A 16,609-nucleotide genomic window follows, 5' to 3' on the forward strand; every position below is an offset into this window, starting at 1 on the left:
ACCAGTGGGAGGGGCTTCATAGCAGCAGGGGTCACCGTTAAAGAAGGTAAAGTTGTAAATTCTGACATCCCCTGATTCTCTTACTGTTTTGTTTATTTTTTGACATTTTGTTTTTAAGTCCAAGATGCAATGTCTCATTGCATTGGAGACTTTATTTTCCCAGAATGCAACTGAAGGTTCATTTAAAGCTGCACATTTATGGATAAGAAAATAAATAAGAGCCAGTTAGGCCTCTAAGAAGGTCTCCCTCCTACAAAGTAAATAAGCAGACGAATCAAAGACTAGTGGTAAAACTGAAAATGTTGCACTTAATGTTAAATTTTCATTTACTACGTGTTCAAAAAACTCAAAAACTTCTTCTGAGAGGAAGATTTAGGATTTCTTTGGCTTAAAAAATCAATATAACTAGTGTGCCTCCTGACTTTCAAATGTCTGAACAGATGAACAGAAATAAATCAATGTTTCATGTTTTTACATGTTTTTCTGGTCGTTACCGTTGTGTAAATCATTGTTTAAAATTATGTAAAATAATTACTATAGACGTGAGCAATCAATTCTTAGTGTTAAAATAAATATGGTTAATTATTATTATTACTATACTAGTCTGTGGTTTTGTTTTTTTGAGGGGGAAATTTGCAGTAAAAAAGTCCAGTGTGGCCCTTCGTACGACTCAGACCCCATGAAATACCCGCCATCCTCAAAAAGGTTGTCGTCTCGCCGTTTTTCCTGCACTTTTAATGTTTGGCTGGGGGTGTGATGGGCTGATGGGAGAGAGTGTAAACAGAAAGCTCTCGGTAACGCCCTCGCTGCAGGGGTCATTTCTGCCTCTCTGCAGAAACTGCGTCCTGCAAAACAACGTTTTTTTCTTTTTAATATTTTGGTTAAATCATAACCGCTGGGCCACTGGACCACTGGACCGCTTTTAGAATCGATCAAAAGAGGACTGGAGTGAGACTTTGAAGCGTCTTTGACTTCAGTTTGCTGCTTTTACAGTTTGACTTCAATCCCTTTCAGGCTCTCTGGTTGAAAATGGAGTGAGCTCATCTGACATCGCAGACTCCTTCCAAAAGCCCTCCACCTCCAGCTCCCACCCCGGGGATCCCGTCACCTCTGACATCGGCACCCTAACACAAGTATTCAAGCAGGAGTGCGACTCTCTTGGAAGCCAGCTTTCCTCCAACCCCTGTAAAGCCTCCAACGCCCTCCCGTCTCTCTACTCCAGCTCCTCATCTTCCTCCCCCTCCACATCTTCTTCCTCTGGCCAGAAGCCCAGCCAGTCCACACAGAGCGGCCAACCGCCGTCCTCCCCCAGAGTGTCTCCGCGGACAGTCATCCTGTCCAGAGCCGCTTACAACCTCTTGGCAGGGGAGTCGGCGAGTCAGCTGAGCTCCGTCTCCCTCCTGCCTCACGCAGATGTGTCCTGGAGCAGCCCGCTGAGGCCTGTTTTCACTCACGACCTGCAGGGGGCGGAGCAGAGCGCGCATTACCGCCAGTGGACCGTCGCTAGGCAGCACCATGCTGATTATGAAGCGTCACCGGTGCCCCATCCCAGACGCCTGCTGCTCAGTGGACCACCACAGGTAGCCAACACGAACACAACACTCGGCTCAAAAATATCACATAAAAACACATTTATTCACTAAAATACTGTTGTTTTCTCCTTTGCCAGGTGGGAAAAACGGGTGCTTATTTACAGCTTCTGCGTCTCCTTCATCGAATGCTTATAAGGCTGTTGGAGGTAGATGTGTACGATGAAGAGGAGGAGCATGAAGAGGACGGTGAGCAGCACAGCAACTGACTGATCAATGATGGCAAACACGAGCAAAAATGATTCTGTAGATGATTTTCAATCATTCAAACAAACCCTAAAGTAAGAAAGAAAATCTTTGTAGATTCAAGTTACCAAAAAATTACATTTTTGATGAAAATTTTGATTATATTTTCATAAAAAGGTTTTATTTTAGATGACTTACCGAACTTTTCACTCTTGGTCTCTGGGTACTTATTTTAGCAAAACCTCAGAACTTTTCCTCAGTCTGTCACTTTTCTTTGGAAAGGTTGTTGTCCTTTAATCTGTCTGTAATTTGCAGAAAGTACAGCGGTAACAACTGCAGGGAATTCCCAATGGCCTGATGTTGAGGAAATTCGAAAGATGCCCTTTGATCCCACCCCCCGAGATCCTAAGTTCAGGAAAGCCAGCCCCGTTTACTCTCCCAGGATCCCCAGGTTCTTCAAAGGTCAGAAAATTTGAGTTCCACAATTCCATCTGTAGATTCATTCAAAGTTATTTCAATTCCCACTTTGGTGCTTTGGTGGATGTTTCTGCAGACCTTAGGCAGGAAGTAGAAAGCCAAACGCCAACCAAGCGGCTGACCAAGTCAATCCGGCTCAGTAGGTTTGCAGCTCACAACGCCTTTCATCACTGTGAGCAGTGTCACGCCTACTGCGAGGCAGGTCCTGCTGCACAGGTGAGACCCAGCATGCCCCCCCCCCTGCAGAGGCGCTTTTGTCATCCCCTCTGGTAAAAACACATCTGGTTTGCAGCTGTCGGAGTGCACCTTCCACGCTTTCACCTTCTCCTCGTCCATGCTTGGAGAGGAGGTCCAGCTTCAGTTTTTCATCCCTAAAGCCAAGGAGAAGCACTTCGTCTTCAGTCAGGAGGGCAGCCACCTGGAGTGCCTGCGTCTGCCTCTGGTGTCCACAAAGGTTTGTTTTGCTCTGTCGCCACATTTGGTCATGTTTAGAGTTCCACTCCCATCATCTTTTGATCCGTTTTCAAGGCGTTTTTTTTAGGGATCTTTTAATTGTGATTGACCCATTTTTAGGTTCCCCAAAGCAGAAATTTTGAGAAAAAAATCCTTGTCCTTGAGACGCATTTTCTCAGTCTAAGACCATTTTGCGATTGAAAAACGTTCTAAATAATATAATTTTTCTAAAAAAAAAAGGAAAATCTGACCTTTTTTAGTCTTTTTACTTTCTTAAAATTCAGTTTTTACAGTGTTGGAAATTCACCTCTGAGTTGTGGGTGGGACCAATGTTGTAGAGCAACCCCGCCCCCTTTCCATCACCTATAACTGAGCCAATATGTTAATATGCTTTCTCACAAAAAAAGCTCTTTTTCAAACGACATTTTGCTTCTGATTCACAGTAATATGAATGAAGAAATACTCAGAAAAGCAGATTTAAGTTTTTATTTTCTCTATATTTGTCACAAAAACATCGGAGTGGGTCTTAAAGGAGAATTTAGGATTTTGCATCATACTGTGGGGGGATAACTGCACAAAAACAGGGATTTTTCTGCAGTTATCCTCACACAGTATGATCAAAAACTGGGATTTTTCCGCACACCGATCAACTAACGATGACCTCCAGAGCTTCAGCCGGTAATTCTTGCTCTTCCATTCCTTCAAGGATCCCGATCTTTTAAAAAGTCCGATCTTCACCCCGACAACGGGACGCCAAGAGCACGGCCTGCTGAACCTTTTCCATGCCATGGAGGGCACCTCCCACCTGCACATCCTGGTGATCAAGCAGTTCGAGATGCCCCACTACAGGAAGTACTGGCCCAACCACATCCTGCTCGTCCTGCCAGCGATGTTCAATAACGCTGGAGTGGGTAAGCAGCGCGTTAGAAGCAGCAGGACGTTGTCTGACCGCAAAACCTCACAGAAAACAGATAAAATAAGGTTGAGGAAACATGTTGCAGTTCTTTCTCTTTTTTTTAAACGTGTTTTTTCGTTCTAATAAATGTGTTTTTTTATCTTTATAAAGGAGCTTTCATTTTTATTGGAGGTATTGTTTTTTACAGGACAGGTAATAGTAGGGGAAAGGTGATTTACAAGGTAGCCAATTAGATGAAGGGCCGGGGAAAAGGGGTGTTTCCAAGCAAAACAGCTCTCCCAATCATATCAGCAGTCTTCTCTTTAACTGTGCAATGGTTCAGTCAAGGAGGAACTATTTTTAGAGTATGCAAGCACAATCTGAACCACAATAGTTGTGTAATGGGATTTGTGCAGCGTATTGCCTCCTCCAGCTATTCTGGTTGCAGCACATCAAAAGCTGATTAATGAAAAATGGTGCTGAACTTGGGTCTTCAGGTGCTGCTCGCTTCATGATCAAAGAGCTGTCGTACCATAACCTTGAGCTGGAGAGAAACCGCCTGGAAGAGCAAGGCGTCAAAAGGCAAGATGTATGGCCTTTCATTGTGATGATGGACGACTCCTGCGTGCAGTGGAACGCCCACCAGTCAGCAGATGGAAGGTATTGAACAAGAACCTACAGGGAAGAGTTAAGATGGTGTCAGAAAATATAGAAAAAAGACAAGAAAGCAGTTTTAAAGCTTTCTTTGAAGGGAAAAAGTCTAAACTCCAAGAGCTTGTTGTCTATTTGTACATTTATTTTCAGTTTTTGGAGTTTGTAGCCCAAAAGAAGCTGAAAACATCATTAACCCTAAGTAGTCCTGGGCTCTTTTGAGTGTTTTTTGCTGCTTAGCTCCATTAATTTACCTTTAAAACTCCTGCCTTTTTATTATTAAAAATATATTTTTATACATATTACACATTTTTGATCATTATATTACACAAATGCTTCACAGAGAACATGAAACTATACTTCTTTCTCTTTCGGCTTTTCCCATCAGGGGTCGCCACAGCGAATCATCCTTTTCCACCTCACTCTATCATGAACATCTTCTACCCTAACGTTAGCCAACTTCATGTCCTCTGTTAAGACATCCATGTATCTCCTCTTTGGCCGTCCTCTTGCCCTCCGGCCAGGCAGCTCCATCTCCAACATCCTTCTACCAATATATCCACTATCCCTCCTCTGAACATGTCCAAACCATCTCAGTCTGGCTTCTCTGACTTTGTCGCTAACACAGGCAACGTGAGCCGTCCCTCTGATGTACTTGTTCCTTATCCTGTCTAACCTGGTCACTCCTAAGGAGAACCTCAACATCTTCATCTCTGCTACCTCCATCTCAGCCTCTTGTCTCTGTCTCACTGCTACCGTCTCTAACCCACAGAGCAGAGCTGGTCTCACCACTGTCTTGTACACCTTTCCTTTGAGTCTTGCTGGCACTCTTCTGTCACACAACACTCCTGACACTTTCCTCCAACCGCTCCAACCTGCCTGCACTCGCCTCTTCACCTCTTTTCCACAATCCCCATCACACTGAACTGTTGACCCCAAGTACTTAAACTCCTGCACCTTCTTCACCTCAGCCCCCTGTAACCTAACGCTTCTACCTTGATCCCTCTCGTTCAGACACATGTATTCTGTCTTACTACGACTGACCTTCATACCTCTTCTTTCCAGAGCAAACCTCCACCTCTCTAGCTGTTCCTCCACCTGCTCTCTACTCTCACTGCAAGTTACAATGTCATCCGCAAACATCATTGTCCAGGGAGATTCCTGTCTTACCTCGTCTGTCAGCCTGTCCATCAGCATAGCAAACAAAAAAGGACTCAAAGCTGATCCTTGGTGTAGTCCCACCTCCACCTTGAACTCCTCTGTCTGACCTACAGCACATCTCACCACCGTCATACTTCTCTCATACATGTCCTGAACTACTCTGACATACTTCTCTGCCACTCCAGACGACCTCATACAGTACCACAGCTCCTCCCTCGGCACCCTGTCATACGCCTTCTCTAAATCTACGAACACACAATGCAGCTCCTTCTGACCTTCTCTGTACTTTTCCATCAACATTCTCAAAGCAAAAATGGCATCAGTGGTGCTCTTACGGGGCATGAAACCATACTGCTGCTCACAAATCTCCACCTTCTTCCTAAGCCTGGCTTCCACTACTCTTTCCCACAGCTTCATTGTGTGGCTCATCAACTTTATTCCTCTATAGTTGCTGCAGTTCTGCGTGTCACCCTTGTTCTTAAAGATCGGGACCAGGACGCTTCTCCTCTATTCCTCAGGCATCTTCTCACTCTCTAAAATCCTATTGAACAACCTCGTTAGAAATTCCACTCCTGTCTCTCCTAAGCACTTCCATACCTCCACAGGTACGTCATCAGGACCAACGGCCTTTCCGCTCTTCATCCTTTTCAGAGCCTTCCTAACCTCATCCTTTCCAATCTCTGCTACTTCCTGCTCCACAACAACCACATCTTCCTCCCTTCTTTCCCTGTCATTTTCCTCGTTCATCAGCTCCTCAAAATACTCCTTCCATCTTTTCTGTACACTCTCTTGGGTTGTTAGCACCTTTCCATCTCTGTCCTTAATCACCCTTATCTGTTGCACGTCCTTCCCATCTCTGTCTCTCTGTCTGGCTAGCCTGTACAAGTCCTTCTCTCCTTCCTTTGTGTCTAACCTGTCATAAAGCTCATCGTAAGCTTTCTGTTTGGCCTTTGCCACCTCTCTCTTCACTCTACGCTGCGCTTCCTTGTACTCCTGTCTACCTTCCTCAGTCCTTTCTACATCCCACTTCCTTTTAGCCAACCTCTTCCTCTGGACGCATTCCTGTACTTCCTCATTCCACCACCAAGTCTCTTTACCGTCTTTCCTCTTTCCAGATGACACACCTAGCACCTTCCTACCTGTTTCCCTGATAATCTCTGCTGTAGTTTCCCAGTCATCTGGAAGTTCATCCTGACCACCCAGGACCTGCCTCAACTTCTGCCTAAATTCCTCACAAGTTTCTTCATTCTGTAGCTTCCACCACTTGGTCTTCTTTTCTGTTTTCCCTCTCTTCTTCTTCCTGACCTCCAGAGTCATTTTACACACCACCATGCGGTGCTGTCTGGCTACACTCTCTCCTACCACCACTTTGCAGTCATTAACCTCTCTCAAATGACCTCGTCTACATAGGATGTAGTCCACCTGAGTACTCCTACCTCCACTTCTGTATGTCACTCTATGTTCCTCTCTCTTCTGGAAGTAAGTGTTGACTACAGCCATTTCCATCCTCTTCGCAAAGTCCACCACCATCTGTCCCTCCAGATTCCTTTCCTTCACACCAAACCTGCCCATCACCTCCTCATCACCTCTGTTGCCCTCACCAACATGCCCATTAAAGTCTGCTCCAATAACAACTCTCTCTCCTCTGGGAAAACTCTCTATGACCTCATCCAACTCACTCCAGAATCTCTCCTTCACTTCTAACTCACAGCCAACCTGTGGCGCATACCCACTGACTACATTCACCATCACCCCTTCAATTTCTAACTTTAGGCTCATCATCCTGTCTGAGACTCTTTTCACCTCTAGAACACTGTTTACAAACTCCCCCTTCAGAATCACTCCTACCCCGTTTATCTTCCCAACACCATGATAGAATAGTTTGTATCCTCCTCCAATACTACGTGCCTTGCTGCCCTTCCACCTTGTCTCCTGCACACACAGTACATCTACCTTCCTTCTCTCCATCATGTCTGCCAGCTCTCTGCCTTTCCCTGTCATTGTAACAACGTTAAGAGTCCCTATTCTCAAACCTATGTTCCTGCCTTTTCCCTTCTCTCTCTGGCAACGGACCCTTCTGCCTCCCCTCTTTCTTCCACCAACAGTAGTCAAATTTCCACCGACACCCTGTAGGTTAACAGCATCGGTGGCGGTCGTTGTTAACCCGGGCCTCGACCGATCCGGTATGTCTAAAGTGTTGTGGATGATTCGCATGGTTATTTTGGCAATTTTTACGCCGGATGCCCTTCCTGACGCAACCCTCTCTATTTATCCGGGCTTGGGACCGGCACAGAAGTTACTGGCTTGCAACCCCTGTGGCTAGATTGAACATGAAACTATACAAAAAACACAATTCCAAATTGAAAATTTTGTCTTTTTTTATTGCAAAAATAACAAAAAGTGAGACAAATTTGTTTTTTTGTTTTATAACAAAGATCAAAAGTGTAAAGTAACATAAAAAAGTGGAAATGCCCCCCCCCCCCCCCCAAACAAATCAAAAACAAGTTGAAAGCAATGTAAAAAAATGCATGAAAAACCCCCAGTGGTGGGCGTCTTCAGCTGCACTTTGCTGTCTTCACCACAGGAGTGCCCTGTGCACCAACACGGACAGATGTGCAACACTTTAGCTTTATTCTCAAATGTAGTTTATCTCCAGTTTAGACATTACAGAAACACAACGGAATGACATTTTTATGTAACACCAGAGTCAGCTGTTCACGTAATAATATAACTCCAAGTTTCGTTCATAAGTTGGGAATCCTTTGGTGTAAAAATAGCTGCAAACCGAAATTTTTTTTTTTTGAAACATAGAGTAGATATTTATTTCTGCATAACCTATAATGATCTCCAAGGAGGTTGGACACTCGTCTTTTGTTGTCTCCTGGTTTTTCATCTTCAGCCCGGTTAGAAGAATCGTCTACCTCATCATTGGTTTCAAGATCCAACAACTTACAATCTTTTTCTAAATCATCCTATTCAAAATCCCTCAGCACATCCGTCATAGGCTGGGATCCTCATCATTCATGTGCTTCAACCGTTCAGTCATTCTTTCCTGACTATGCAGAAATGCAATTAGTTCCTTGAACCAGTATTACCTGCCACTTCCAACTCATGAATTTTTCCTCCGTCTGTGTGGGAACTCGCCTTCCAAGGGGATTGTCCATGGCAGCTTGGTATTCCAATGTCAAAGGCAATGAAGATTTTTTTTGAAGATTCCCACACCGATTTTCTAGTGCGTGGAAAATCCCATCTGCAGTTCCATAACTGTACAGATGGAGACCTCTGGTGACTTTAGTTTCAAGACTGTCTAGGAGGTGAAACTGCTTTGACTTCCTCTGAACCCGTTGGTTTTTCTGCTTTTGCAAAACTTCCCAGTCTTTCTTCTTATACTGATTATGAGCGATGTTGGTTTCAGTATGATGGTTGGTGGAAGTGTGGCTTGAGGTGGCACTGGGGTTTTTGGTTGTATTTCTTGCTCACATACAAACACACTCGCAGAAAAACTCTGAAAGATTACTTGTCACTCTTGCTTGCCACTATTATAAAGTGGTAGTGAAATAACAAGCGTTTGTCTTCGTTTGAATTCCTTTGTTGGTATTACTTATTGTCAATTCCTTCAGCAGCACTAACAAAGACAGCGGCGGCTTGTAAAGTGAAAGAGGAAAAATGTATTTAGGATTTGTTAATTATGTTTCTTAACATTCATGTTTATTTCAAACCTAATGTGATTTGCAAACGTACACATAGACTGCTAAGGGTTAAAGAAGTACATTTTCTGAGGAAAAAGGGACTACAGCTGAAGTTAAATTATTAGCGAGCGACAAACAATCCATCTTCTTCTCAGTCATTGGCTGTCAAAATGTGAACTGATGTAAAACCAGAGGGTTTCTCTCATTTTAAGCAACAAAATACAAGAAAAACACTAAAACGTTCGAATATTTTAATTAAAGACTTCAAAGTCAGAGCTAAACGGAGCTCAGATGCCTTCCCAGCTAAAGTTCTTAAAGTCTGTTTAGAGTTTTATTAACCTATCAAATTTCTTCTTCTAAGTCAACCACGTTTGTTTGTTTCTCAGTGACGCCTCAGATCCAAGCCCGTCGTCGACCAACGTGTCGTTGAAGTCGGTGCTGCAGCACATGGAAAACACCCCGAAAATCCTACTGTACGCCATGTGCGGGATCTCCAAGTGGAGCAGCAGCCTGGCCAGCAAGACTCCTAGCAGGCCCTTCAGTCGATGCCACCTGCACGACTTTGTCATGCTGAACGTGGACCTGACGCAGAACGTTCAGTATGACCTTAACCGGTAGGTTTAGGAAACGGGCGAATGAACCGAGCGTTTTATATTTTTTTCTATTGACGCTGCTTTTCTCCTGCAGTTATGACTGTGAGGAAGTAGACATTAACCTGAGGATTAACAGCAGTGGCTTACTGCTGTGCCGCTTCAACAACTTCAGCCTGATGAAGAAACACATTCCAGTCGGAGGAAACAAGGATTTTGTAGTCAAGCCCAAACTAATGGTACTTGTCTTAATCAAACGTTTTCAAACCTTATTTTAATTAATTTTCTTATTGTAAAACTTTTCCTAATGTGCCCGTCATGACAGGAAATTGAGAATCCAGCAACATTTATCCCATCCCAGTACGTCTGCGCCCCCGACAGCGAGCAGACCCTCTTAGATGCTCCGGCCCAGTTCCTGCTGGAGAGGTTCCTGCTGAGCTGCAGCCACAGACTCTTTCCAAAGGCGGTCCGGAACCGAAACAACCCAGTTCTGTCCATTGACAGTTACCTCAACCTCAGCCCGGAGGTAAGATGTCCCTGGATCAGGGAAGCCCAATACAAGGATCCCGACTGACCGGTTGATCGCTGGGGGAGTGCGGGTAAATCGCGGACCATCAAAAAGATTTTTTTTTAAAAGCCAATCATCATCCTTGCTATGAAGTATGCTGCTTGATTGACAGGCAGAACGGCCAATTGAACATCCAATGATACATTCGTCAATGCACTTGCGTGTTCCCACTAAACTGATTCTGCTAGCGGCGTTATCTTTTACTCCTAAACTTCAGAAAGGTGTGAGCGATCAGTTTCAGACTCCTAACACTGGCTGTAGTTGCTAACTTGCTTTAGCAGTGACTTTGAGTAACTCAAAAAGAACCTTGAACAGAGCGCACACAGAACGTACACCGTGTGCTGCGGCGCCGTTGACTTGAGAACTACAAACACACGGGTCCAGTTCAACGAGCTGTTGAAGGGAAAATGACAGAAGAACTTACTATCATGTCGTAATCTCACATATTCATCTAAATATATACATTTAATTCAAAATAAGTGAATGATTCATCTTACAATCTACTTTTCCTTTAGTTCTACACATTTAAGTACGTAAATGTAAACAATTTCAAAAAATCCTGATTTAAAATTGGTTCATTTAAGCAGTAACAGAGAAAATCAAAAGTAAAATTAAAGAAACCAACTTGAAAGAATTTGTGTACATTTATTTGCATTTCATTGAGGGGAATAAGTATTTGATCCCCTCAATGAAATCATTAAGATTTCTGGTTCACACAGTCTCCAATTCAACCTGTCACCTGTTTGAAGTGATCACCTGTACAAAGACACCTGTCAACAGAAACAGTCCATCACTCAGACTCCGAATGTAATGCTCGGCTAGGACGAGAACAGACCCAAGTGCTGAAACCCAGAAAGACAAACACTGGAGATGGCGAGAAAGGATTTATTTCAAAGTCTATGGCGGTTTAGAGGCTGGCAGCGGAGACGTCACCGGAGATGGAGTAGTGAGACGTAGAGATGGAGGTAAGTTTCATCGGAGGCAATGTTGAGAGGCGAGATGAAGGTAAGCGGAGCTTGGCGTAGGGAGAACAGGCTTGGCGTGATCGAAGGATGAAGTCAAGGCGTGGTAGTAACTTGGAGCAAGGAGAAGATCTTGAGGATGAAGATCTTTTGACTGGACCCAGGACTTGTGGATGAAAGATCTCTGTAGGCAGATCGAGAGCTTGAGTTAGTCAAGAGCATAAATGTATGAGGCTTGAGATTAGATTTGACTATGTATGCACCAAAGAGGGCAACGAATTGGCGATGAATACTGGACTGGAGCCATCTTTAATACAGGAGTGGGGGATGAGGTAAATGCCGACAGCTGGGTCGAATCTGGAAGAAGCAGAGAAGGGAGGGGGGAGGAGAGGACTCCCGGAGGCACCATTACACCAAACTCTCTAAACTGGGAAAGACTCAAGAATTTTCAGCGGTTTGAAGGGTGAAGATTGTAGATCTGCACCAGACCGGACTGGACTACAAAACCATCAGCAAGAAGCTGGAGGTTACCATGACAACTGTTGGTGCAACTGGGCCGAAACACAGGAACATGACCATCAATCCACCTGTTGGTCTGGATGGGGGGAGGATCCCCACTGTCCTGGGGATTCACACCATCCCCACCCCCAAGCATGGAGGTAGAGACATTATGGCTTGGGTTGTGTCTTTCTACACAAGGCTACTTCAAGGTGCGGATGGGAGGATGGGCGGAGCCATGTACACTCAAATCCTTAACGAGAACCTCCTTCCCTCCACCAGGAATGGGGTCATGGAGGGCTCTTGCAATTGGATATTGACCCGAAACATTCAGCCATGACGACGAAGGAAAGGCTGAAGAAGCAGATCAATCAAGGTCATGATGTGGCCCAGCCAGTCTCTGGACTCTCCAGCAAGAGGGTTCAAATGTTAATTTCCCTCAATGAAATGCAAATAAATTTATGTAAAATCTTTAAAGTCAATTTATTGATTTTTGTTATGGTTTTCTGTCTCTCGCGGTCCAGATGAACCTACCATTAAGATGACCTACAGTCAGTTTCTTTCTAAGTGAGCAGAATTAGCATTCACTCACTTGTGTCCTTCTCTGTATATATGGTGGTTCTTTTGGAGCTGGTCGCTTCAAAAGTAGCTTGTGTGCCAAAAAAGTGTGGGATCCCCTGTCTCAGAGTTCACACTCGCAGAGTTCACACTCGCTTAAACAAAACTCATTTTATATATATATATATATATATATATATATATATATATATATATATATATATATATATATACACACATACACACACACTTTTTTTTTTACTTGTCTTCTGCATTAGATGGAGAAATGATTATTTGCTGCACAGAGAAGCAAAGTTTTGCCATCTGTTTCCCTGAGAACACTCTGACCTGCTTACATCTGCAAACACTGAATGCCAACACTGCAAAGAAAGAACTGCTGATGGCTGTTGCTCTGCAGAGAAACATTTTGCATACATAAACACTATGTTTCTGTTGGGATTTTTGATTTTGTGTACATTTGCTTGTAGCAGGCAGCTGAACTGCTGTTTGTTTTATGACAGAGATGGTTCCTGTAATTCTCTAGAGTTGCATCATTGAAACATCCCTTGTCTATTTGCAGATCTCTGTGTGCTACATCAACTCTCGCCCACACTCCACCAACCTGAACCATCAGGGTCTGGTGTTCAGCGGCCTGCTGCTTTACCTCTGCGACTCCTTTGTTGTCTCTGGACTCCTGAAAAAGTTCCGTTTCCTCAAAGGTGACGCTCAACCGGCCCTGTCATTTTGTGCACGCAAAAAGCAGAAATATGTGACTTCTGACCCCCGACTTGTGTCCGCAGGCGCCACTCTCTGCGTGATCTGTCAGGACCGCAGCTCCCTACGTCAGACCATCGTCCGACTGGAGCTGGAGGACGAGTGGCAGTTCCGGCTGCGGGACGAGTTTCAGACGGCCAACTGCAGTGAGGATCGACCCCTCTACTTTCTGACCGGACGACACGTTTGAACAGCTCAAGGGTTCAGCTGGAAGACAGAAAAAAGGGCAGACCACGCGAGCAACCGCCTCTCTCTCCAGACCCTTGGACGTTTCTGTTCTTACCTGTGGCTCTTGGTACGGTCCGGTCTGACTCATCTCTATGCCGAAGAGAAAGAAAAACACAGCTGAATTTGAACTTTTTTTGTTGCCCTTTTCAAATATGAACACCCTCCAATCAGACGGGACTACTTGAAGACTGCGCGTGTTCATAAGCTTTAAATCCAGCATGTCCACTTCTGGATGTGCGTGTTTATCTCAGGGTTTTTGGAAAAATGGGAGATTTGCTGGACGCGGCTCGGAAGCAGGTTCAAAGTGTAGATTTGGTTTGAACTTAACTCGGCGCCAAAGACTCAGCTGCACCTTGCCCCCCCCCCTTTTTTTCCCCCGTGTCTGTCCCGCCTGCTCTGCCTCGTCTTAACTGTTACTAAAATATAAAGAGATTTTTGCTTTTGTTGCATTTCTATAATCATTACCAGTGGGATTGGAACCATGTAATCCAGCACATGTAAAGGTTTCTTTTGTGCCTCTTAAAAATGCCCATGCCATTGATAATCTTCGATGAGACGCTGTGTGACTGCAACGCGGATTTTCCAAATGATTGTCTGTCGTCGCAAGAGAAAGTTTACAAGTTGTGACTTTTGAAGAATGTACCACCCCAGTGTTGTTTTAAGATGTAAGTCACTCATGTTTGAGCAAGACTTAGAAACAAATTTTGCTGATGGAAATGCCCTTAAATCAGATGAATTCGAGTCATAATCCAGCTCCTTCACTGCCACGGATCCCGCCGGGCTCTTCGGCTCCTTTTGTGGGAGTTTACCGGCTCTTTGTACTGCGCCAGCTTTGGCTGCCATTCCACTTTGAACTGGTTTCAAAGGGCAGTCCAAGAACAACCGCTGCCAAAAGCAGCTCACCGGGTCAGTTTATATACTTGAAAGTGTTTTGTTTGTGTGTCTTTCTCCACAGGGTTGCCTAAAGATTGTCCCCTTAAGTGACGTTTTACACAGAAACCACCCATTTTGGCAGAAATTGGGATTACATTTGGACTTCGGTTCTGTTTAAAGTTTTGTTTACATTAATATATATTATCCCATGTAATTTCTTTCAGGACTCATGTTGCCAGTTTCTATTCTTTCTGCATTTCATGTTGCAGACGAGAAGAATCTACCTAGATTTATCTATAAACAAATGTCCCTCTTTGTTCTTCTACTTTATTTTCTTGTATATTAAATTTGTGTCCAAGAGGGATTTTTAAGTTATTTGATGCGAGTTTTGGACTAAGAATCACGCCGGAGTGTGCCGTTTGGTCGCGCGTTAAAAGAGGGCCTCCCTCCCTTGGAAAACCGTGGCGGACGGCTTTGCACAGACGGGAAGAATGGTCGATCGGTTGAATGTCACTGAGAGTCGTAGTGAACTTGCACTATTTCAAGTTTAAAGTTTATCAGCAGAATAGTTGCTCCCCCTTTGTTGTCGTTTTCCACTGCTACACAGAATCGGCTTCTCCTTTTTGTTGATTGAAGACTTCTTATGCAACTTGCTCTCACAATCGTCACGGTTTGATGTGTTTGTGCAGCCTCGCGGTAGCCTTGGTGCCTGGTTGATCTACCTCATGTTTGCCATTGTGGTTGCAGGCTTTGTATATTGTGATACCAGTAGAGCTCTGCTATTGATGTTGAAAATTGAAGATTGTAATTAAAGGACTTCTACATCATTTCATTGATTTTTTTATTGATTTTTTTCCCCCCAAACATCTCTTTGCGGCTGTGGAGCAAATGGAGTTTTTGTAGACATTTACGTGAATTCCCCCCTGCACATGTAACACGTTGCTCATTTGACTGCTGCACTTTGTGTGCAGACAGCCGAGCACAAACAGCAGAAACCCGGTTTGCCACAGCTGCCAGGATTACGTTTCAGCTGCAGCAAAGTGACTAAATCTCTGGGCTTAAAGGACTGTTGCCAGTGTATCTTATGAATCCTAATATTGGGTCAGCGTCATGGAGGATGGAAGCCATCATTTGAGGAGCTTTTAGGCAGAGTGATGTTTTTGTTTGCTATTAAAAAGCCAAGTTCCTAACTTGCAGCGTCTGTGATTTTATAAAAATGTCTGAATAAACTTGATATCAACATAAACTGGTTTTCGTTCACTGCTTTGCCGTGTCACACACGAACATTCTGCACATGTTGCACTGAGGAAAATTGGTCATTTGTGAAGAGACGTGGAAATGTGAGAAAAGTTGTGGTCTTCACATGACATTTTTACAAATTTAAAGCACCTTTAACCACAAAAGAAAAATAGGAATAAACCACGCAAAGAACACGTAAATCAACGTAAAACATGAGCCATGCGTAATCATTCCGCTATTTATAAACAATTCATACGTCTTACGTAATTTTAACATGATATGAGCGCCGTATCCGCGAAATAAGTTATGCATCGGTGGTGCAGGCATGAAAAGTCCATTAGACATACGTGGAAAGCCACAAAATTTGCGTCTCGCTAAAGTCATGCACAATTGCGTAAGCTTTTCTTAATAATTGTGTATAAACTACTTTAAATACGCATAAACTGCGAAATTCTCAACCCACCAAAGATTTTGAACACTTCAAAACCAAATTCATGTAAAGACTCGTCGGCCGAAACCCTCGATGGACATCTGCGCACATCGACGAATGACGAACGCCAAGAAACACGCAGGAATTACGTACATATCATGACAGACCAAAATTTCATACGTGGAAAATGAGCAAAATATATATAGTGGCTGAGTGACACAGCCTTGATGATTTTACAAGGAAATATGAAAAAAAATAACCATTAATCAATAAATCATTTTCTATTCCAACAATCCAACCAGATTGATCTTTTTGAAGGAAGTTGGTACCCAACTCCACTCAAACCATTGTAAAATTATAAAATCAAACAAATCAATTATCATCGATATTGGAAAATACCATTTGGATTCAGGTACGGTAGGTTTATTTTACTATGAGGTAAAAACAACAGAGTGCACATGATGTTATGCAGCAAAAATGGATCAGTCCATGAATTTAGCAAAGTCATGTGACCATACAGTGTGCTAGAATGTTCTACTAAAAGTTCTCTTTGGATTATTTGGATGTGGAAAAGCAACAGTGGGCTGAACTTTAGGAAACTTAAATGAGAATGGACTTGAATACAGATGAAGATACTAATTTCTGGCAAAAACTTGTTTTTCTTCCTTTTTTTTCCCTTGAGGTTTTAGCCCAAAGTTTGTCTTTTTGTCCATAACTCTGCAGCAGAATTATCAGTCAGTGGTGAATGCAAATTAGTATACATGCAAACAATAACTATGATGAAACTG

At 43.6% G+C, this 16,609-nt stretch overlaps 1 protein-coding gene and 1 long non-coding RNA gene across 6 annotated transcripts in view; one reads left to right on the forward strand and one right to left on the reverse strand.

The window, feature by feature from the left end:
* Positions 1-15,342, forward strand: part of greb1l (growth regulation by estrogen in breast cancer 1 like) — a 55,434-nt gene extending 40,092 nt beyond the window's left edge. For all 5 annotated transcript variants that reach the window (XM_011487018.3, XM_020711181.2, XM_011487019.3 and 2 more), the window contains exons 23-34: positions 1,015-1,580; positions 1,670-1,778; positions 2,091-2,237; positions 2,329-2,468; positions 2,545-2,706; positions 3,412-3,616; positions 4,098-4,260; positions 9,488-9,715; positions 9,789-9,930; positions 10,017-10,217; positions 12,858-12,996; positions 13,078-15,342. In XM_011487018.3, the coding sequence (XP_011485320.1) occupies positions 1,015-1,580; positions 1,670-1,778; positions 2,091-2,237; positions 2,329-2,468; positions 2,545-2,706; positions 3,412-3,616; positions 4,098-4,260; positions 9,488-9,715; positions 9,789-9,930; positions 10,017-10,217; positions 12,858-12,996; positions 13,078-13,241 (2,366 nt within the window). In that variant the 3' untranslated portion in view covers positions 13,242-15,342. The remainder of the gene's footprint in view (positions 1-1,014; positions 1,581-1,669; positions 1,779-2,090; positions 2,238-2,328; positions 2,469-2,544; positions 2,707-3,411; positions 3,617-4,097; positions 4,261-9,487; positions 9,716-9,788; positions 9,931-10,016; positions 10,218-12,857; positions 12,997-13,077) is intronic.
* Positions 11,131-11,611, reverse strand: LOC110016919. Its single transcript, XR_002292237.2, has 2 exons — positions 11,485-11,611; positions 11,131-11,405 (listed from the first exon to the last, which is right to left on the reverse strand). It is a non-coding gene; the product is annotated as an uncharacterized LOC110016919 (long non-coding RNA).
* Positions 15,343-16,609: the final 1,267 nt, after the last annotated feature.

This window comes from Oryzias latipes, chromosome 17, assembly GCF_002234675.1.
Source record: "Oryzias latipes chromosome 17, ASM223467v1".
Taxonomy (NCBI): Eukaryota; Metazoa; Chordata; class Actinopteri; order Beloniformes; family Adrianichthyidae; genus Oryzias; species Oryzias latipes.